The following is a 22,547-nucleotide window of genomic DNA, read 5'->3' as shown; positions in this document are numbered from 1 at the left end:
AGTAAAAAACTACACAAAATCTCAAACCAAATTCCTCATTAGCAAGACGCTACCATAAGATGTCTGAAGAAAAAAGCAGGCAGAAGTGGGAAAAACTGACCACAGCCGAGGGCCAGCTGTAGAGGCCCTCAGACCTGGGAAGGGTAAACGGGGAAATCACATCCTCCCGTCTGTGTCCCCGGAGCACCTAAAACCTGGCTGAAAGAGTCCAGTCCAGCCTTACTGCAGTGATCAGGCAAGAAATGTAAACCCAGTGCTTGAAACCAGGCAGGTGCAGTCCAGACTCGCCCTCACTTCCCCACTGCCACTCTTAAAACCTTCTAGCCCTGACTTGTTTCGTTCTGTCATGTGGATTGAGTGTTTGTGTGGGTTTTATGAAGGTGGTATTTTTAGATGAGAAAAACGAAGATTATGGCAGCACACTTAACCGCACAAACACAAAACGTCTGTAACAAATGCTATTTTATCTTCAAAGGAGAATTATATATAACCTTGAGGAGGGGATGAGGTTTATCTTCATTTTTTTCTGTTTCTCCTCCTCTCCTCCCTTTTTTGCATTTGATAATTGCTTAGAATAAAGGTATGGAAAGTAGATCCCAATTTCAGTTCCCCTTCACACGCTGTGCAAACGTGGACAAACAACCTCTGAACCTGTCACCTCTCAGTGGAAAAAGTGGTGATAACGTCCCACCTCAGAGTTATGATGCTCAAAATGAATCAGTATTTGTGAAAGGAAAATACACACCCTCGTGGTACGCCAGATCGGTGTTTACGTCCTCGTCAGTGAACGCGCCGATGTTTAATAAGAAGGGCAGCCAATCAACACTTTTCTTGTCTTTTTCTCGTCTGCCTTCCTCCAAGGACTGTGAGGGACTCAAGATGTGTCCCATCTCGGTTGTTTGTCAACCTAGTCCTGCTATGTCGTGGGGACTGAGCAGGCCGACTCCTCCCCCATCGCACGTCCAGGATGAAGAGCGCTGTTTAGGTTTGAAACCTGCAGACTCAGTCCCAACCGAACTGGGCAGACACCAGACCGGCCCCGGCAACTGCAGTCCAGGCTCCGCCTCCCTACGCCCATTGGCTTATTCAATTCACGCAGGAACCAATGGGCGGAGACGGCAGCCGCGCCGTCTGACGGCTTAGCCGCGGCCGGTGTGTGCAGTGTGCGGCGGCGGTGGCCCGAGGAAGTTCTATCTCGGCGCTAAAGCGGGGACGCATCCCCCGACCCGAGGCTACGATGAGCACACCGGCCGTGCCCCAGGACCTGCAGCTGCCCCCGAGTCAGAGGGCGCAGTCCGCATTCAAAGGTGAAGGCCGCGGTGGCGGTGGCGGTGGCGGTGGCGGGCACGGGCCCGGCGGTCGGGGCTCGGGGCTCGGGGCTCGGGGCCGCGCTGGCGCGCTTCACCTCTCCCCCGCTCTGTGAGATCCCTGAACGCGGCGTCGGCCTCGCCCTGCCTCATTCTTGGCCTTGTGGAACGGATGATAAAAACAGGAACCGCTGCGTGGTGTTACTGTGCGGTCGCTGCTGGCTGGGATGGGCCCTCCTAAGAAGGAATCCGTTAGGCGAGGGGAAACGCGCGGGGCTCAGGCCGGGGCCGGTGTCGGAGACCCTGGGTCCGCTTGGGGGCGGGGCTGCACGGGTTCAGGGACCGACTGCGCCTGCGCTGGGTCTTCCGCCTCTTGGGTCCCTAGCGAATTTCTGCAGGGCTGGCTTCGCATCATGTGTTATTTCCAATTTCACAGCTTCTCCTTCGACTTTATGGAAACCGAGGGTTGGTTGGGTCTTCAAAACTAATATTGTTATTCCCTTATTCTACACACGGGAAAGCAGAAGAAAGTAGTTCTCATCTAACCCAGTTCTGGTAAATTAGAACTTTCGAGTCTAGTGCCTCACTTCTACCATTTAGTTTCTTAAAGCTTGGCTTTCAGGAGCTGTATGTAGAAAATGATGTTCTCCAGATTTTTCACAGGGAGTAGAGAATGTGATTCTTATGCAGAGGGGTTTTGGGGACCTGTTGTGGTAACAGTCTCTTATAAGGTGATTTCTCAAAAGCAATATTGAATTGGGGAATTTTCTGTTATATAGATGTGACCTCAGGTGGAACCAGCTTTGGAAGTAAACTCTTCATTTAGTCAACAAGATTTATTTGCCGTTATTGATGTTTTAACTAATATTCACTTGTAGCTCTTACCTTTGTTATCTAGAGCAAAGAAGACAAAAACTCAAGGAACATCTGTTGAGAAGAAAAACGCTTTTTGCATACAAGCAGGAAAATGAGATGTTATCCAGGTAAGGTCAAGTTTATTTCTTTTCACTTCTGTAAAATTGTATCAGATCTGTCCAATAAAAATGTAAAGTAAACCATATCTGTAATTTTAAATTTTCTAGTAGCCACATTTAGAAAAACTGCTTACATATTATTTTTACATCTTTTTGTGGTACAACGTCTTTAAAATCTGGTGTCTATTTTACACTTACAGGACATTTCAATTTGGTCTATCCACATTTCAAGCACTCAGTAGCCACATTTGGCTAGTGGCTACTTTATTGGATGGTGCAGCATTAGATCATCGTTTTATTAATTTTTTTTTTTTTTTTTTTGAGACAGAGTCTCTCTCTGTTGCCAGGTTGGAGTGCAGTGGCGTGATCTTGGCTCACTGCAGCCTCCACCTCCTGGGTTCAAGTGAATCTCCTGCCTCAGCTTCCCAAATACCTGGGACTGACTACAGGCAAGCGCCACCATTCCCTGCTAATTTTTGTATTTTTAACAGAGACCGGGTTTCACTATGTTGGCCGGGCTGGTCTTGGACTCCTGACCTTGTGATCCGCCCACCTCAGCCTCTGAAAGTGCTGTGATTACAGGGGTGAGCTACCGCGCCCGGCCTAGATTATCGTTTTCTACGTAAATTAATTCACAGTCTAAGGAAAAAAAACAATTATAAAGCAAAGTATGTGCATAGACTAGATTATCAACTTACTATTTACACCGCACAAAGGTCAGTCTTTCTATTATTTAGCAAAGCTTTTTACTCAGTGTATGGGGGAGTTCATCAGGGAAGGGTTGGGTGGCCCTCCCAAATGCTTAGAGATTATTAGTTGTAGTCTCAACCCTCCACAGAAATATCTTTATTATTTTGTTAAAATATTTTAGATAGTACATAGCTGTAGCAAAAACAAAAACCCGTGAAAGTAGATGAAGCAGAAAGGCAAAAGGTCCCCTCACTCTCTAGGGATAACCAGTAATAACATCCTTACAGGCTTAGGCTGGGTGCTGTGGCTTACGCCTGTAATCCCAGCACTTTAGGAGGCTGAGGTGGGCAGATCACGAGGTCAGGAGATCAAGACCAGCCTGGCTAACACAGTGAAACCCCGTCTCTACTAAAAATACAAAAAATTAGCCAGGCATGGTGGCGGGTGCCTGTAATCCCAGCTACTCAGGAGGCTGAGGCAGGAGAATCGCTTGAACCTGGGAGATGGAGGTTGCAGTGAGCCGAGATCGCGCCATTGCACTCCAGCCTGGGTGACAGAGCGAGACTCCGTCTCAAAAAAAAAAAAAAAATTGTCTCAGGTAAAAAAATTGTATATACCACCCACACACATATTCAGAGAGTGGAAATGATAATGCAAATGGGATAAAAATTTTAACAATAGGTGGATCCTGGGTAAAGAGTGTACAAATATTCTTTGACCTGTTTATATTTTTGCAATTTTGTGTAAGTTTGGCATTCTAAAATTTTAAAAATAATTTCTAACTTTATATTAATAAGTTGCTTTAGTTTGGAATAAACAGTTTATCCTTCACAAATAAATCTTTTACTTCTTTGTTTAAGACAAAAAGGTGATCCTAGGTTTTTTATTTGAATAAGTAAATGAATGGTGATAACCATATACTGAAATAGGAAGCCTGAAGGAGGAGCTGGGGAATTAGGAGTTCTGTTTTGACTGTGTTTGAGGTACCAAGCAGATATGCCAAACAGTTGTGTGTCTGAAGTTCAGGGGAGGGGTTGGGGCTGGAAGCATAAACTCAGGAATTGATTAGTATACAGATGATATTTACTTAAAAACCTTAGGATGGAATGAAATTACTAGGGAATAAGTAGAGATAATATGGATTCAGACAGTGACTCTCAACCACTTATTTAAATAATCCAACAAGGTCAGGGGTTTATAATACTCTTAATAGGAAGAAAAGAAAATTCTAAAACGCTTCATGTGGCTTAAGTACTACATTTATTCCTTTCAGAAAACAGATGTTGGCTGGGTGCAGTGGCTCATGCCTGTAATCCCAGCACTTTGGGAGGCTGAGGCGGGTGTATCACTTGAGGTCAAGAGTTCTAGACCAGCCTGGCCAACATGGTGAAACCCCGTCTCTACTAAAAATACAAAAATTAGCCGGGTGTGGTGTCAGGCGCCTGTAATTCCAGGGAGGGCCAAGGCAGAAGAATCGCTTGAATCCGGGAGGCGGAGGTTGCAGTGAGCCAAGATCAGGCCATCGCACTCCAGCCTGGGTGACAAGAGCGAGACTTTGTCTCAAAAAAAAAAAAAAAAAAGGAAAACAGATGTCAATTTAAATGTTATCACCTCAGCAGTGAATCATTAAATAAGACAACCGACCTGTGTTGCAGCTTTTCAGAATTAAACAATTATATTTTACAATCTCTAAAGTATAGATATCCTAAGACTCATTTCCAGTAACCCTTCTGAGGGCAGTTTTATAATAAGAAGACAGAATAGGATTAAGTCTCCCCACTGGACAGGTGAGTAAGATGGGTTCTTCTTGTCATCCTGAGTTTTGTTTTGTTAGCTGGCAGTTAGCTACTAAGATACCCTGTTAAGTGGCACATTTTGATCTTCCTTCACCATTGTTCAAAATGTATAGTACAGGTTGTGTCAAAGTTCTGTTCCTTCTCCAAGCTGACAGAACAAATAGATATGAAAGGCAATGTAAGCAAAATTATTAACTACTAAATTATGTCAAATGTAAAATATACATATATGTATTTTTTGTTTTGTTTTGTTTTGTTTTTTTGAGATGGAGCCTTGCTCTGTTGCCTAGGCTATAGTGCAGTGGCGCGATCTCAGCTCACTGCAACCTCTGCCTCGTGGGTTCAAGCAGTTCTCCTGCCTCAGCCTCCAGGGTAGCTAGGATTACAAGCATTTGCCACCATGCCTGGCGAATATTTTTGATTTTAGTAGAGACAGGGTTTCGCCATGTTGGCCAGGCTGGTCTCAAACTCCTGACCTGAGGTGATCTGCCCACCTTCTCTACCCAGAGTGCTAGGATTACAAGTGTGACCCACTGTTCCTGGCCTCATTTTTTTTTTCAGAGAATGAGAGATCACGCATTTTAATGCGATCTCTGAACTTAGGATCTGTCTTAAAATCAATGGCATGTCTAATTGACCGTATTTTTTCCTGTCGTTATAGTACACAAAATTGTTAAAATCACTTGCTAAGAGATGCTCACAGTCTGCCTTAGCCAGTTTATAGCTGTAAAAATAAGTTAAGTCAGTTTCTTGAGGAGGGATTTTCTTTGCAATACCGCCTAGAAACTAACGTTCTTTTTTTTGAGAGATGATCTCACTCTGTGTCACTCAGCCTCTAGTGCAGTGACGGGATCTTGGCCCACTGCCTCAACTCCCAGGCTCAAGCAGTCCTCCCACCCCAGCCTCCCAAGTAGCTGGGACTATGGCACCCACCACCACACCCAACTAATTTTTTATTTTTTTGTAGAGATGGGGTTTTGCCGTGTTGCCCAGGCTACTCTCGAACTCCTGAGCTCAAGTAATCCCCCCAACTCGGCCTCCCAAAGTGCTGCTATTACAGGCATGAGCCACCACAACCAGCAGTGCATATTCTTAATGTATCCTAATATAAATTAAGCTGTGAATGGCATATGGTAATTTTTGGATCACTTCTGGGAGGGCTCTTTAATAAAAGTATTTTCAATGTAGTACATCTGTTAGTAAGTACTTAAAACTAACCCAAGGAGGTATTACTTACTAAAGGTTATTTGAAGACTTGTTTGAATGACTTGAGAATGATTTGAAATAAGATTATTAAGTACTTACAAATTCTATGGGCAGAGAGTGTTAGGACTTTTAGAAAATATCTTTAAATTCCTCAGCCATTTGTTTACACATTTTTTTTTTGAGACAGAGTCTCTCTCTGTCACCCAGGCTGGAGCTCAGTGGCGCGATCTTGGCTTACTGCAAACTCCGCCTCCCGGGTTCATGCCATTCTCCTTCCTCAGCCTCCCTAGTAGCTGGGACTACGGGACTACAAGCGCCCGCCACCACGCCCGGCTAATTTTTTGTATTTTTAGTAGAGACGGGGTTTCACTGTGTTAGTCAGGATGGTCTCGATCTCCTGACCCCATGATCTGCCCACCTCGGCCTCCCAAAGTGCTGGGATTACAGGCGTGAGCCACTGCGCCCGGCCTGTTTACACTGTTAAAAATAATTAAAAGTTTTGCTTAGGGCTGGGCGTGATGGCTCACACTTGTAATCACAGCACTTTGGGAGGCCAGTGTAGGCAGATCACCTCAGGTCAGGAGTTCAAGACCAGCCTGGCCAACATGGTGAAATCCTGTCTCTTATTAAAAATACAAAAATTAGCTGGGTGAGGTGGTGTGTGCCTGTAATCCCAGCTACTCAGGAGGCTGAGGCAGGAAACTTGCTTGAAACCCAGGAGGCAGAGGTTGCAGTGAGCCAAGATCACGCCACTGCACTCCAGCCTGGGTGACAGCGAGACTCCATCTCAAAAAAAAAAAAAATTGCTTAGGACAAATTTCTTTTTTTTTTTTTTTTTTTGAGATGGAGTCTCGCTCTGTCGCCCAGGCTAGAGTGCAGTGGCATGATCTCGGCTCACTGCAACCTCCACCTCCCAGGTTCAAGGAATTCTCCTGCCTCAGCCTCCCAGGTAGCTGGGACTACAGGCGCCTGCCACCATGCCCGGCTAATTTTTTATTTTTAGTGGAGACGGGGTTTCACCATCTTGGCCAGGCTGGTCTTGAACTTCTGACCTTGTGATCCACCTGCCTCGGCCTCCCAAAGTGCTGGGATTACAGGCATGAGCCACCGCGCCTGGCCGCTTAGGACAAATTTCAACTCAGGTCTTTTTTAAATTTAAAATTAGTAAGTCAATTAATTGTTAACATTGCCCTCTTCTTCCTCCCCAAAAGGAAGCCTCCTTGGTACAGGATTGATTGATCATTTTGTTTGTTTGTTTTTAAGTAGTAGAGATCAGAGAGTTGTGACATCTGAGGACCAAGTTCAAGAAGGGACTAAAGTGCTGAAACTTAAAACAAAAATGGTAAGATGTGGACATAGCACTCTTAAACTGTCCCCTTTTCCATTTTGCCTTTCCTAAACACTTTTCTTAAATAATTCTTTTAGGCTGATAAAGAAAACATGAAGAGACCTGCAGAGAGCAAAAATAATACAGTGGTGGGGAAACATTGTATTCCTTTAAAACCTTCAAATGAACTAACCAATTCAACTGTAGTAATTGACATACGTAAACCTAAGGATAGTAATCAAACTCCACATTTGTTACTAACTGAAGATGATCCCCAAAGTCAACATATGACATTAAGCCAGGCATTTCACCTTAAAAACAATAGTAAAAAGAAACAAATGACTACAGAAAAACAAAAGCAAGATGCTAACATGCCCAAGAAACCTGTGCTTGGATCTTATCGTGGCCAGATTGTTCAGTCTAAGATTAATTCATTTAGAAAACCTCTACAAGTCAAAGATGAGAGTTCTGCAGCAGCAAAGAAACTTTCAGCCACTATCCCTAAAGCCACAAAACCTCAGCCTGTAAACACCAGCAGTGTAACAGTGAAAAGTAATAGATCCTCCAATATGACTGCCACTACTAAATTTGTGAGCACTACATCTCAGAACACACAACTTGTGCGACCTCCTATTAGAAGTCATCACAGTAATACCCGGGACACTGTGAAACAAGGCATCAGTAGAACCTCTGCCAATGTTACAATCCGGAAAGGGCCTCATGAAAAAGAACTATTACAGTCAAAAACAGCTTTATCTAGTGTCAAAACCAGTTCTTCTCAAGGTATAATAAGAAATAAGGCACTATCAAGATCCATAGCATCTGAAGTTGTAGCCAGGCCTGCTTCATTGTCTAATGATAAATTGATGGAAAAGTCAGAGCCCGTTGACCAGCGAAGACATACTGCAGGAAAAGCAACTGTTGATAGTAGATCAGCTCAGCCCAAAGAAACCTCGGAAGAGAGAAAGTAAGTAGATATAATTTTCTTTATTACCTTAGTTTTCAATAAAGTACTGTTTGTAGATTTGGATTATAATTTCCTTGACTGCATTAGAATTTTCTTTCATGGTTTCTCTTCTGTGATATGCAGGCAAATTTATATTGTGGAACAATATGACCTAAAAGTTTTTGTGTTTGAGTATGTTTTATAAGGTTGCTTTTTAAAATCTAAGGTAAATGCTTAATAATAATTGGGAAATACTTTATAATCTCAAATCAAAAAATGCATTCATGGAATCATTGAGCATAATTGACCTTGATATGTTTAATATTTCTTCAAGCTTGTGAACAATATATATGCCATTAGAGTAAGATTACTTAAAAATATGACTTTTTCTTTTAACTTTTTCTCTATTTGACAGAGTTCTGTCAGCAATTTCAAAGTAACATTTATATCTGCTTCTAACTATAGAGCTCGTCTGAGTGAGTGGAAAGCTGGCAAAGGAAGAGTGCTAAAAAGGCCCCCTAATTCAGTAGTTACTCAGCATGAGCCTGAAGGACAAAATGAAAAACCAGTTGGGTCTTTTTGGACTACCATGGCAGAAGAAGATGAACAAAGATTATTTACTGAAAAAGTAAACAACACATTTTCTGAATGCCTGAACTTGATTAATGAGGTAGAGTCTTTATATTTGCTTAGCATTTTATAGTTTGCAAATTACCTTCATAAGCATTATTTCATTAAATTATATTGTCAGTCTTTTTGACCAGGTGATGTTGGTGATACTATGTTGACTTAACATTAACTGTGAGATTATTTTAACAATTATTTAATTGTGAGATACACTGCTTCATTCATTAATTGTGAGCTTATTAGCCTTTAATTGACTACATTTTGCATTGAGTTCATATAAATATACAGGTTGAGTATCCCTTATCCAAAATGCTTGGGACCAGAAGTAATTGAAGATGTTTTTTGTTGGATTTTGGAATATTTGCATATACATAATGAGTTGTCTTGGGGATGGGATCCACAAAATTCATTTACGTCTTGTTTGTTTGTTTGCTTTTGAGACAGTCACTCTTACCCAAGCTGGAGTGCAGTGGTGTGATCTCAGCTCACTGTAACCTCTGCCTCCTGGGTTGAAGCCCTTCTCCTGCCTCAGCCTCCAGAGTAGCTGGGATTACAAGTGTGCACCACACGCCTGGCTAATTTTTTGTATTTTTAGTAGAGACAGGGTTTCACCATGTTGGTCAGGCTGGTCTCAAACTCCTGACCTCATGTGATCCACCCACCTCGGCCTCCCAAAGTGCTGGGATTACAGGTGTGAGCCACTGCGCTCGGCCTCATTCATGTTTTATATACAGCTTATACACGTAGCCTAAAGATAGAATACTTTTTATAGTTTTGTGCATGAAGCAAAGTTTGTATACATTGAACCATTAGAAAGCAAAGGTGTCACTTTGTCAGCCACCCATGGGACAGTCTGGTTGTTTGGCAACACCATCATTCCTCACTCTGAATTTCCATGCTACCAATAAGCAATTATTCTCTTACACTTATTCACACATAATTAATTAACAGTTTAAAAAAAGATACATTAATACAGTGAAAAATACTTTCAGAGTAATTAAGCAGCACAGTAGCATCATCAGAACGCCTGTATCAGCTGTTAGTTAGACAATAGCAACAACAAACAGCAGCACGTTTTCAATCTCCATCTATGATGTTGTGTTTAATTAAGAAGTATTTTACACTGTGTTTTATTTTTTTAGGTGAGAAGAAACACCAGAAGCAGTTGAGGGACCAGGAAGTGGGTCCTCTAGGGATAAGGAGGCATTCTGCTGGGTGGCTTTTTAAGATATTTACTTCAGAGTCATCTGCCTCATTAGCAATGGTTTTTGTCTTAGAAGTTTCTCTTTGATTTTATAAAGGGACATGATTTCTTTTTCTGTTCTGGATAAATGCTGCTCTAGTTCTTCAATAAGCCTGTTGCATACTTTCACCTTGTCGCCTATAGTTACATTTTCTGCAGTGTTAATGATGGTCATCTGCATTGTGATGTTGATACTCAAAAGTTTTGGATTTTAGATTTTGGATTTTCAGATTAGGGATACTCAGCCTGTATCAAAGGGATAATTGGGTTTTTTTACTGAATTACAAATATTTGGTTTCTCTGAGATAATTAATATGTAATACACTGAGGTGATATTTACTTATTGCTTCTAATATTTTGTTTCTTACATCTATTCATTATATTTACACATTATTTTTTACGTTCATTACACATTTTACCAAAGACTAGCAACACAAATACTGTGTGAGTCATTATTATCACAGATTAAGTTACCTAAAATACTCAAAAAAAAATCCCGTTCATCTGGTCAGGTGGAGTGGCTCACGCCTGTAATCCCAGCACTTTGGGAGGCCAAGGCGGGCGGATCACCCAAGGTCAGGAGTTTGAGACCAGCCTGGCCAACATGGTAAAACTCTGTCTCTACTAAAAATACAAAAATTAGCTGGGCATGGAGGCGGGCGCCTGTAATCTCAGCTACTCAGAAGGCTGAGGCTGGAGAATCGCTTGAACCTGGGAGGCAGAGGTTGCGGTGAGCCGAGATTGTGCCATTGCACTCCAGCCTGGGCAACGAGCAAAACTCCGTCTCAAAAAAAAAAAAAAGAAACAAAATCCCATTCATCTAAGCCAACATCATCATCATGTTTTTGAATTTATTGCAGAATTTTGCTATTTGGACCAAAATCCTATGGAGTATAATAATCAGCTCCAGAACAATATTCTGTTTAATAATAGATAATATCTTTGTTTCCTGACTGCTCTTTAATCTTGTTTTGGTCACCCACTAGTGTGTAAGATCCACAGCAAAACTGAATTCAAGGTATGATTTCAAACTTTACTCTTCATGAGCATCTTTTAACTTCTTGTGGTTCTGAACACCAGTAAAAGTTACAATCAGGAAAACTCTTGAGTCTAATAGAATAGAATTAGAGTTTATTTCTGCTCAGTTGAAGTTTTTCCTTTTGATACTATGAACTTTTTCTGCCCTATTATTTAATTATATGTAACTGTGACATAAACCATTACAGATTCATTTTAATCTTAATATCAAAACCTGATAAAGACAAGAGGAAAAAAACTCTGCAGACTATTCTTACTCATAAACATTTGGTAGAAGGTATTAACAAATGGAATCCCACAATATATATGAGGATAAAATCAAGATCAAATAAGTGTTCATTTTTTACTAATAAATTTCTCAACTAATGTTTCATTTTTTTTTGCTTTATGCTTAGGGCTATCGTTATCATTGATCTTGACTATAGTAGGCTCAATTATTGTTCATACTTTGTAAGCTAAAAAATATTACACACATTATTTCTTGCTCTTTTAGGGATGTCCAAAAGAAGATATACTGGTCACACTGAATGACCTGATTAAAAATATTCCAGATGCCAAAAAGCTTGTTAAGTATTGGATATGTCTTGCACTTATTGAACCAATCACAAGTCCTATTGAAAATATTATTGCAATCTATGAGAAAGCCATTCTGGCAGGGGCTCAGGTAAGATAAAAATTTACTGATCTTTACGATTACAGTGTAGTAGACAATTCAGAATTAATTTGAAACACATCACAACATAACTTAAGAAAATTTTCTTTGTATATGTAGTGGTAATAAATGTTTAAAGGCTGCAAGGATTGCATTATAAAAGCTGTTTGTTGGCTTTCTAAGTCTTTTATTCCTGTATTGGGAATAATCAGATTTTAGAAAATGGATATAAGCTGAAATGTATATTTAATGAAACTTTCTGCATGAAATGTTTTAGCATATTATTGTATGCATTTCCTGGTTGGAAGTTTACTGGGAGACTGAATGTAATATTAAAATTTGTTTATTGAATATAAAGCAAAAGGGATTAAATTCGCTTTTTAAATGTTATCAAGCTCTCTTGGTTTTGTGTGAGAACTCTTTAAGAGTAAACCCGAATGTACTCATATATGTATATATACACATATATATACACACACATATATATACATGTATATATACACGTATATATACACGTATATATGCACATATGCACACATATACACATATATGCACACATATACACATATGCACACATATATACACATACATATATACACACACATATACACACACACACACACATATATATATACACTATATATTGGTCCTTTCTGCATACAAAAAATGGCAATAAACCAGTTTCTCTAACATTATTACCTCTATAGTGGCTTGATACCATACTCCTTATCTCTTCTAGCGTATTGATACACAAAGTTTTGGGTATAGAATAAATCATTTCTTGAGTTTTTCGTTTGGTTGGGTTTTTGTTTTTATGGATACATGTTCTTAAAATATATTTCCTTTTGACCAGGTTTCTCAGAAACACATTCTTGGAGATTGTTTACATAGATAATTTTTTAAAACTCCCTTTTAAGAAAGATCTATTCACCTTTGTCTCAACAAAATCAATGAGTGCTATTTGACTTTTCACGTAAATAAAAAATCAGATATTCAGCAGATAGTCTCTCAGTGGCTGTCATGTGTAAAACTTTCTAGAATGGTAACTATATTTGACAGAATGCTACCTGGAGGGGAGTGTTAGGCCCCTACTACATTGTATCAGAAGGGACATTACTTAAGGCAGCTAAGGACATTGTAGCAAGGATGCAAAACTGGAGCCAAGGCTCACATAGAAAGCAATAATGTAAACAGCAAGATGTAACACCAGAGGAAAAGCTGCTGGAAAACAAGAATCAAAATTAGCCAACATGGCTGGGCACAGTAGTGGATACCTGTAGTCTCAACTACTTGGGAGGCCAAGGTGGGAGGATTGCCTGAGCCCAGGAGTTTGAGTCCAGCCTGGGCAACATAGACCCCATCTCTTAAAATTAGTGGCCAGGCATGATGGTTCACGGCTGTAATCCCAGCACGTTGGGAAGCCGAGGCGGGAGGATCGTTTGAGTCCAAGAGTTCAAGACCAACCTGGGCAAGAGGGTGAGAGCCCCATCTCTGCAAAAAAAAAAAAAATTTTGAAGTTTTTTTTTTGGTGGTAGACAGTTGTGGTCACAGCTATATGGGAAGCTGAAGTGGGAGAATTGCTTGAGCTCTGGGGTTCAAGACTAGTGAGCCATGATTATGCCACTAAACTCCATCCTGAGTCAACAGAGCAACACCCTGTCTCAAAAAAAAAAAAAAAAATTAGCCAAGAAAACTGAAAGCAGGATAGCTGAGTAATTCAGGACTCAGTTCTGGAACTAAGACTGAATTACACCTTCCCTAATCTTGATTGTGTTGGATGGAACATAGCAAATGCTTAGGTAAATAATGGGCACTTAGTAATTTTTTGAAAATTTTTGAATGAATGAAATATGTTGAGATGATCAACCTTAGCTCTTCAGAGATACATTTCATAGCATATGAAACAAAAATATAACCATAGACTTAAATGTAAGAGAAAAGGAGGAACAAGACTTAAGTAAAATTATGGAGGAAGTTTTTAAATATGAAATTCTAGGCCAGGCGTGGTGGCTCACACCTGTAATCCCAGCACTTTGGGTGGCCGGCAAATCATGAGGTCAGGAGTTCAAGGCCAGCATGGTGAAACCCTGCCTCTACTAAAAATACAAAAAATTAGCTGGGCATGGTGGTGCACACCCGTAATCCCAGCTACTCGAGAGGCTGAGGCAGGAGAATCACTTGAACCTGGGAGGCTGAGGTTATAATGAGCCGAGATCGCACCACTGCATTCCATCCTGGCAATAGAGGGAGACTGTCTCAAAAAAAGAAAAAGAAATTCTATCCTTCATTTTTACTCAATAAATTGGAAAAGACAGCCATTTTTCGTTTTTTGTTGTTGTTGTTTTTTGAGATGGAGTCTCACTCTCTCACCCAGGCTAGAGTGCAGTGGCATGATCTCGGCTCACTGGAAGCTCCGCTTCCTGGGTTCACGCCATTCTCCTGCCTCAGCCTCCCGAGTAACTGGGACTGCAGGCGCCTGCCACCACGCCCGGCTCATTTTTTTGTGTTTTTAGTAGAGACGGGGTTTCACCGTGTTAGCCAGGATGGTCTTGATCTCCTGACCTCATGATCTGCCCGTCTAGGCCTCCCAAAGTGCTGGGATTACAGGCGTGAGCCATCGTGCCCAGCCAAGACAGCCATTTTTCAATCTTAATTGTAAGTGGTCTGAGAAGCATGGTTTAAGAGCCACTCTGTTACTTTAAAATACAGTATGAAAATTTAATCGCAACTTGGATACCTAGTTAATGTCAGAGAAAATAAAACTTACATGGATCTGCTTTCTTCATTAAAAAAATTAAGCCTATTGAAGAGATGCGACACACGATTGTAGATATTCTAACAATGAAGAGTCAAGAAAAAGCTAATTTAGGTAAGTTTTAGTTATTTTATATCCTTCATGTGAATTGTAGTTTTTTGTTGTTGTTGTTTTTTAACTTTTATTTTAAGATCAGGAGTACGTGTGCAGGATGTGCAGGTTTGTTACAAAGGTAAATGTGTGTCATGGGGGTTTGTTGTACAGATTATTTCATCACCCAGGTATTAAGCCTAGTATCCATTATTTTTCCTGATCCTCTCCCTCCTCCAACCCATGTGCCCCAGTGTGTGTTGTTCTTTAGCTGTCCATGTGTTCTCATCACTTAACTCCCACATGCAGTATTTAGTTTTCTGTTCCTGTGTTTGCGAAGGATAATGGCCTCCAGCTCCATCCATGTTCCTGCAAAGGACATGATCTCATTCCTTTTTATAGCTGCATAGTATTCCATGGTGTATATGTACCACATTTTCTTTATCCAGTCTATCATTGATGGGCATCTGGATTGATTCTGTGTCTTTGCTATTGTGAATAGTGCTGCAATAAACATATGCGTGCATGGATCTTTATAATAGAATGATTTATATTCCTTTGGGTATATACCAAGTAATGGGATTACTGGTTTGAAAGTATTTCTGTCTCTAGGTCTTTGAGGAATCGCCACACTGTCTTTCACAATGGTTGAACTAATTTACACTCCCACCAACAATGTAAACGCATTCCTTTTTCTCCACAACCCTGCCAGCATCTGCTATTTTTTTGGCCTTTTAAGGATAGCCATTCTGACTGGTGTGAGATGGTATTTCATTGTGAATTGTAGTTTTATTGTTTCTTTGCTGAATTAGTTTTTCTTTTATCTTTTTAAATTTTTAAAATATGTAGGTTTCTTTCCTCATACTTCTGTTGACCTACCTCTGAGATAAAGTGGCTTTATGTAGTATAAAGAATTTTTAATTAGGAGATCTGGCTCAATATTTAGATTTGTCACTGAATGTCTGTGAAAGTTGCATTGTCTCTCTAGGCTTTGTCTGCCTTAAAATGAGGCAGTTTGACTAGATATCTAGACTTTTCACCTGTTAAATTCTGTGATCTGTTGTGTTGGCTAGAAAAGCTCATTCAAGAATTCTCTTTGCTGGGGATAGTAGATGGAGATAAGAGATTCATTAGTTGCCAGTCATAAAAACATTTTAAGATTCAGATAAAGTTTATGCCAGTTGATATGACTTTAGGCAAAAAATACCCTCTTATCTGTAAAATACAGATTTTTTGGGACCATTGAATGAAATAATATTTATAAAGTATCATAGTCTATGACACATAGTAAAGTCATTAAACTGTAGTCATTAATATTAATTAACTTTAGAAAAATGGTTTTCAATTATTTGCTGTAACTGTATATTATACAGTCAACAAATATTTGAGTGCGTATTATATACCATCACCTATATATCTAGTTATTTTCTTTTGATTAATTTTAACAAGAGTCAAACAGTTTGAACTTTTTCTTTTTTTTTGAAAGAGTCTTGCTCTGTTGCCCAGGCTGGAGTTCAGTGGCACAATCTCGGCTCACTGCAACCTCCGCCTCCTGGGTTCAAGCGATTCTCCCGCCTCAGCCTCCTGAGTAGCTGGGATTACAGGCATGCACCACCTTGCCCAGCTAATTTTGTATTTTTAGTAGAGATGGGGTTTTGCCATGTTAGGTAGGCTGGTCTTGAACTCCTGACCTCAGGTGATCCACCCACCTTGGCCTTCCAAAGTGCTGGGATGACAGGTGTGAGCCACCGCACCCGGCCAACAGTTTGAACTTTTAAAGTCTCCTGATATATGCTGCCAGATTGCTTTCCAGAACAGTATTAGTACCTTTTTAGTATGCAAAATTAATTTAAGATGTAGAGATCTAGGTTGAAGGGCTAAACCTTAAAAAAAAAATCAAAGAGCATACTAAAGTTCTAAATTAAGTATGTTATGTAAGTTTTTGATTACATGTATTAACTGAAAAAAAAAACTTGTTCATTGGGGTTAATATGCTAATGGCTGTGTTGGAGGTCATGCTTCTAATGGCAGCATGCTTAGTTCATCAGGGATTGTTTCAATTTATGGTGACTGCTAATATGTACCAAGGGAACATACGGAACATCTATATGATCTGATCTTACTAGTAGTATTTAGTGAAGGAGCTTGAGAAGGAGGGAGAGAAGGGAAAACTGAGGAAAGACTAGTGTACCACAAACAAAAGGAGGAGAAAAGTTTAAGAATAACCCAGTCCTGGCCGGGCATGGTGGCTCACGCCTGTAATCCCAGCACTTTGGGAGGCCTAGGCGGGTGGATCACAAAGTCAAGAGATCGAGACCATCCTGGCCAACATGGTGAAACCCCGTCTCCACTAAAAATACAAAAATCAGCTGGGCATGGTAGCATGTGCCTGTAATCCCAGCTACTTGGGGGGCTGAGGCAGGAGAATCTCTTGAACCCAGGAAGTGGAGGTTGCAGTGAGCCGAGATCGCACCACTGCACTCCAGCCTGGTGACAGAGTGAGACTCCGTGTCAAAAAGAAAAATAAAAAAAAAAGAATAACCCAGTCCTGTCTCTTATTCACAAAAGACAGCGAAGTGGAAATTCAAATTTCATAAAAAGATCTCTCATAATTCTATTTCTGGAGATATGTGGAAAGATAAAAGCAGTATTCTGATTAAGTTGCTCTTCCTATCTTATAGGATAGTACTAGTTGGTGTTTTCTAGCAGGTATCATTAGTCTTTAGATGGGGGAAGGAGGTATCCATAAACTCTTGGCTTTCTGAAATGTATAATTGTAAGTTCTGGATATAAAACCAATTTCACAAATCAGTTATTTGTGAACAGCAAAAGAACATAAGTGGTCGAAGTAGTTCAGAAGAGGGTTAAAAAAAAAAAAAAGGACAAATAATAAGAAACAAGCACCACGTGGGTGTTTCACAGCTACCTGAAACACAAATAGCCAAACTTGAACACATAATTTTCCCCTAAACCTGATTCTTCTTTTAGTTCTCTGTCTTAATGAATGGCCTTGTCTGGTTGTCCAGGTCAGAATCTTGGTGTGATTGTATACTCCTTCTTTCTTTCCCAGTTCCCAACCTTTTTTCCCCAGCTAATCAAATTCAGTTTAACTTCCTAAGTATTTCTTAAGATCTATCTACTTCACTCCATTCCTACTCTCCTTTGTATAGTCAAGATGACCTACACGCTTACCAAGACTGTAACAGTGGTCTTCAAACTTAAGTTTCCTGCCTCTCTGCTCTTCATTCCAATCCATTCTCAACACTGCAACCAAAATGTTCTGTCACTCATCTGCATAAATTCCTGAGTCCAGCCTCTTCTCTTTCCCTCTCCCCTACATCCCTGAATTTCTCTTTCTTTTTTTCCATTTCCTGAAAGGTTTTTACTCTCTTTTCCCTCCAGGTCTCTCCAAGACAATCTTCTACTTTTTCTTAATTTCTGCTTATCCTTTAGACTTCAATTCAACTGTTAGTTCCTTGGAGTAGCCTTCTCTGATGATTTCCCTGATATACCATCCCCTCTCCTCTCAACCTAGGTTTAGTGCACCTGTTTTGTGCTCCCTGTTTTTTCCCTATGCAATATTTGATGCATTTGATTGTACTATGTAGTTGTTTGTCCTGTCTTTTGCATATGTAAACTCAATAGATAAGGACAGTGTCTGATGTTCCTGACCATTGAGTCTCCTGTGCTAATGCAATGCCTGACACATATTTGGCACTTAAATATTTGTTGAATTAATCTATATTCTTTTCTCTCTTCTTCAGCTTCCACTTAAAACTCAGTCACTATCATGCAACTAAAACTTCTCTTAGTAAAAATTTTTAATAATTTTCCTAATAATTAAATTCAGAGGTTTTTTTTTTCAGCTCAATGGATTCACCAGGATGTCTCACAAGTATTTCCAGCCTAACATGTTTTATTTTGAACTCTTTGTCTGCCCTCACTGCTTTCCCATGCCCAGTATCCCTTTCCCATACCCAACATCCCTTTCTCCCAAAAAAGAAAAGAAAAAACTCTTCTCTGGCATTTATGACTCTTAAGAAATGTTGGATAAGACTCTCCTAATACATTTGCACACTCATTCCTACACAGTCATGTATTCATTTGTTAATAAGTTCTGACTTGGGTGGGTGTGGTGGCTCACGCCTATAATCCCAACACCACAAGTCCAAGGTGGAAGAATCGCTTGAGGTCAAGAATTCGAGACCATCCTTGGCAACATAGTGAGACCCCATCTCTACAAAAAAATGTAAAAATTAGCTGGGTATGGTGGTACACACCTTTAGGCCCAGCTACTTGGGAGGCTTTGGCAGAAGGATCACTTGAACCCGGGAAGTTGAGGCTGCAGTGAGCTAAGATTATGCCACTGCACTCCATCCTGGGTGACAGAACGGCAGACACCCTGTCTCTAAAAAAAAAAAAAAAAAAAAAAAAAAAAAAATGTTCTCAGAAATATTTCTCAGATTGGACTCTTCCTTCCTATCTGATCTCTTCCTAACTTACTTAGGCTATTACAACAACCTTGTCTTCTTGCCATCACAGATTGTTACTTTTCATTCTCTGCCATTCTAGACAGTCCTTTACATTGACCAAATTTAATTATGTCTGTCTCTGGTGAATTTTTTTTACCAAACTTCTTTCATATAAAGCTCATTACAATCTAGCTCTTGCTTACCTATCTAAGCTCAATACCTCCTGCTCCCACTCCTAACCTTGTTCCTTACCCTATATTCTAAACACACTGGCTCTTTAACGTTATGTTAATTTAATAGATCATTTTCTTTTATGTGCCATATGAAGGTTGTCTTCCTTGGTCTTGATCAAGTACTCATTTTTAAGACCCAGCCTAAATCTCGCTTGTGAAGCATTCCCTAACCATCTCCCTATACCACAAGCAAAGTTAGTTGTTTATTTTTGTGGGTTTTAATAATCCTTTGTTCTTATTTCATATATAGCATTTATTTCATTTTATAATAGTATTTGTTATATAGTTGGCAGCAGTATTTGCTGAGGAAAAGGAATGGTTCAGAGATGGCAATTGTGTTCTTGTATTTTGAAAATGTGGCCAACTAGGAACAACTTTAATGTCTTCTGATTTTGTTCTTAAAATTCAGCCAAAAGCTTAATCTATAAATGTATTTTCTATAGGAGAAAATATGGAGAAGTCTTGTGCAAGCAAGGAAGAAGTCAAAGAAGTCAGTATTGAAGATACAGGTGTTGATGTAGATGCAGAAAAACTGGAAATGGAGAGTAAACATCATAGAAATTTGCTATTTCAAGATTGTGAAAAAGAGCAAGACAACAAAACAAAAGATCCAACCCATGATGTTAAAACCCCCAATACAGAAACGAGGACAAGTTGCTTAATTAAATATAATGTGTCTACTACGCCATACTTGCAAAGGTAAACTTTTAAAATGTACCATGATTTGTTTTCATGCTTGGGGATAATAAATAATGGCATTTAAAAATCTTTGAGATAGCTTCAGATTACAGCTACCATTTATTAATATAGAAATTTCAGTACGGGCATGGTGGCTCACGCCTGTAATTTCAGCACTTTGGGAGGCTGAAGCAGACAGATCACTTGAGCCCAGGAGTTCAAGACTATCCTGGGCAACATGGCAAAACCCCATCTCTACAAAAAATAAAAAAAAATTTGGCCGGGCAAGGTGCTGTGTGCCTGTAGTCCCAGCTACCTGGGAGGCTGAGGTGAGAGGATCACTTGAGCCCAAGAGGCAGAGGTTGCAGTGAGCCAAGATCATGCCACTGTCCTCCAGCCTGGATGACAGAGCGAGACCCTGTCTCAAAACAAAAAAGAAAACAGAAAAGTTTTTAAACAAATAGAATGTCATTAGAACATTTCACCTCTTAAATACTGTATTTACTTTCCCTAACTATTGCCATTTTGAAAAAGAAAACTTTTATTTGAATTTACTTTAATCTGTGTGTTATTAATAACAGTAGGTTTTGGCATTCAGGAATTAGCCAGTTCTACAGATACTCAGGTATCTACTGTATACAAGTTGTAATGACAAATTGAGAAAAGGATAAGTTTCTCACTTCAGTGAGCTTATAGTACTTCTCTAAAAGACAATTACATGCTTTTACATGCTTATAACATACAAGCTGTATAGTATGGTACATATCATGAAAGTACAGAGTGAAAATGTTAACATGTTTTTGAACTCTGGAATATTGTTTTAATTTTCAGTGTGAAAAAGAAGGTGCAGTTTGATGAAACAAATTCCGCATTTAAAGAGCTGAAGTTTTTAACACCAGTGAGACGTTCTCGACGTCTTCAAGAGAAAACTTCTAAATTGCCAGATATGTTAAAAGATCATTATCCTTGTGTGTCTTCATTGGAACAGCTAACGGAGTTGGGAAGAGAAACTGATGCTTTTGTATGCCGCCCTAATGCAGCACTGTGCCGGGTGTACTATGAGGCTGATACAACATAAGAGAAATAAAGCTCTGATAGGGAATGGGGTTTTTATTATTTGTGGGGTGTTTTGTTTTGAGTAGCTTTATATTGCTCTTAGGTCTGGAGTTGGCCATGTACCTATGGTATCCTAAGCATTCACGGCAGTGAGCTCCTTTACTAACATTCATGTTATGGCAAGAGTAGTCCTCTACATTAGAAAGCTAATCCTACCTTGTCGATTTCAACCGACTGAGTTTTTTCTTTAAGAAAGGTAAATTTTGTCAGCTAGTTTACTATGTTCCTTGAATATAAACAGGTTATAATACTACCCTGTTCACTTTACTAAATATAAGTATAGTAATGATGCATAATTAGCAAATGAGGTATTCTAGGTAAAAATGTATGTTTGCCTTGACATGTTTTTAAAAGTTGTCATGTACCTCCCTGCCTTTAAACAGAATACTTTTTTCTTTTTTTTGGCCTTTCTCGGATTAGTCAAAAATTGTATAGAATGACTCACTTCGAATACTAAGACACAGGAGGTTTAGCCTGCTTTCTTACCAAATTCATGTTACCCAGACTTGTGTTCTCTTGCGTCCCTTGGACTGCCTGTTGATTGATGGAAAGTGTCTGCACTGACACTTTTCGTCAGTAGTCTGTAGTTTCGTGGCCTCTTTTGATTATAACTGGGGTCACCAAGAAGGTTACTTAATTAAATACCGCATTTCTAAGAGAAGATACTTTGTGTAAGAAAAGATGCCACATTTAGTGGTTTAACTTCTGTAACTTCACTTGATAGTTTTTAAGCAATTAGAATGGAGTTAGGGAAAGAACATATCATACTGAATAAATGTCATTCTAGTTTAGATGGCATTTCTAAGATACCTGATACTAATGCTTGTTTTCTTCCCTATAACATAAAAAACTTCACTGTTAAGTCATGTCCCCTGAAACATGATAGTTACATACACAGTTTTCTCTCCACACATAAATAACACCACTAAAGTTGTTTTGTAAGGTTCCAAACTAATATGGCATATATCAACTCTACAGTTTCAAATAAGTGACTTTTTAATTGTAAAAGATTAGTTGAAAAACAGTATGAATGTGAAGATCACATGCTTAGTCATTTTTATGTTCATTCCACTTTGTATATCTTTTCTATTTATTGACTTCTCATGTTCTAGAGAGTAGGACTTTTATTCTGTGTACTTGATATATATACAATTAAAATATCTGTATAATTATGTTTTAATGAAGTTTATTTCAACAAATATTTTATGAAATGCAGTTTAACCACAATGAATGAATTTTAGCTTTGCTTTTGAAATACATTGTAAGATTTGACTTGAGGTTTTTGACACTTAAGTACATGCTTAATGATATATTTTCAAAAGTCATCAGTCTACTTACATAAACTTTACCTAATTTTTTTCACTTTAACAAAAACATAACTATGCCCTTGTTTTTTC

General features: G+C 39.4%; 2 protein-coding genes across 5 annotated transcripts in view; one reads left to right on the top strand and one right to left on the bottom strand.

The window, feature by feature from the left end:
* Positions 1 to 888, bottom strand: part of VPS36 (vacuolar protein sorting 36 homolog) — a 44,543-nt gene extending 43,655 nt beyond the window's left edge. Inside the window, exon 1 of the mRNA XM_055359926.2 lies at positions 746 to 888. The gene's annotated coding sequence lies outside the window, so the exon portion shown is untranslated. The remainder of the gene's footprint in view (positions 1 to 745) is intronic.
* Positions 889 to 1,113: 225 nt separating this feature from the next.
* On the top strand, positions 1,114 to 22,322 carry CKAP2 (cytoskeleton associated protein 2). Of its 4 annotated transcripts, none has more exons than XM_004054558.5 (9): positions 1,114 to 1,307; positions 2,206 to 2,290; positions 7,237 to 7,315; positions 7,399 to 8,267; positions 8,712 to 8,916; positions 11,648 to 11,818; positions 14,606 to 14,675; positions 19,800 to 20,055; positions 20,866 to 22,322. In XM_004054558.5, exons 1-9 carry the CDS (start codon positions 1,238 to 1,240, stop codon positions 21,110 to 21,112), a joined length of 2,052 nt encoding a protein of 683 aa, XP_004054606.3. In that variant the 5' UTR covers positions 1,114 to 1,237; the 3' UTR covers positions 21,113 to 22,322. The 4 variants fall into 4 exon arrangements, with proteins under 4 accessions (XP_004054606.3, XP_018895120.3, XP_055215897.2 ...); XM_019039575.4 differs by having other exon boundaries at positions 1,126 to 1,307; positions 7,240 to 7,315; XM_055359922.2 differs by lacking the exon at positions 1,114 to 1,307 and adding an exon at positions 1,427 to 1,772 and having other exon boundaries at positions 7,240 to 7,315.
* Positions 22,323 to 22,547: the final 225 nt, after the last annotated feature.

This window comes from Gorilla gorilla, chromosome 14 (genome assembly GCF_029281585.2).
Source record: "Gorilla gorilla gorilla isolate KB3781 chromosome 14, NHGRI_mGorGor1-v2.1_pri, whole genome shotgun sequence".
NCBI lineage: Eukaryota > Metazoa > Chordata > Mammalia > Primates > Hominidae > Gorilla > Gorilla gorilla.
Note: the sequence above shows the minus strand (reverse complement) of the source record. Positions and strands in the feature narration are given on the sequence as shown.

What these genes read in the sequence shown, in the direction of transcription:
- CKAP2 (XM_055359922.2), top strand. Translation starts at nt 1,535, where the DNA reads ATGGGCCCTCCTAAGAAGGAATCCGTTAGGCGAGGGGAAACGCGCGGG. An exon ending in TGAAACTTAAAACAAAAATG is followed by an intron (nt 7,316 to 7,398) that starts GTAAGATGTGGA and finishes TAATTCTTTTAG; the next exon opens with GCTGATAAAGAAAACATGAA. An exon ending in GAAACCTCGGAAGAGAGAAA is followed by an intron (nt 8,268 to 8,711) that starts GTAAGTAGATAT and finishes TTCTAACTATAG; the next exon opens with AGCTCGTCTGAGTGAGTGGA.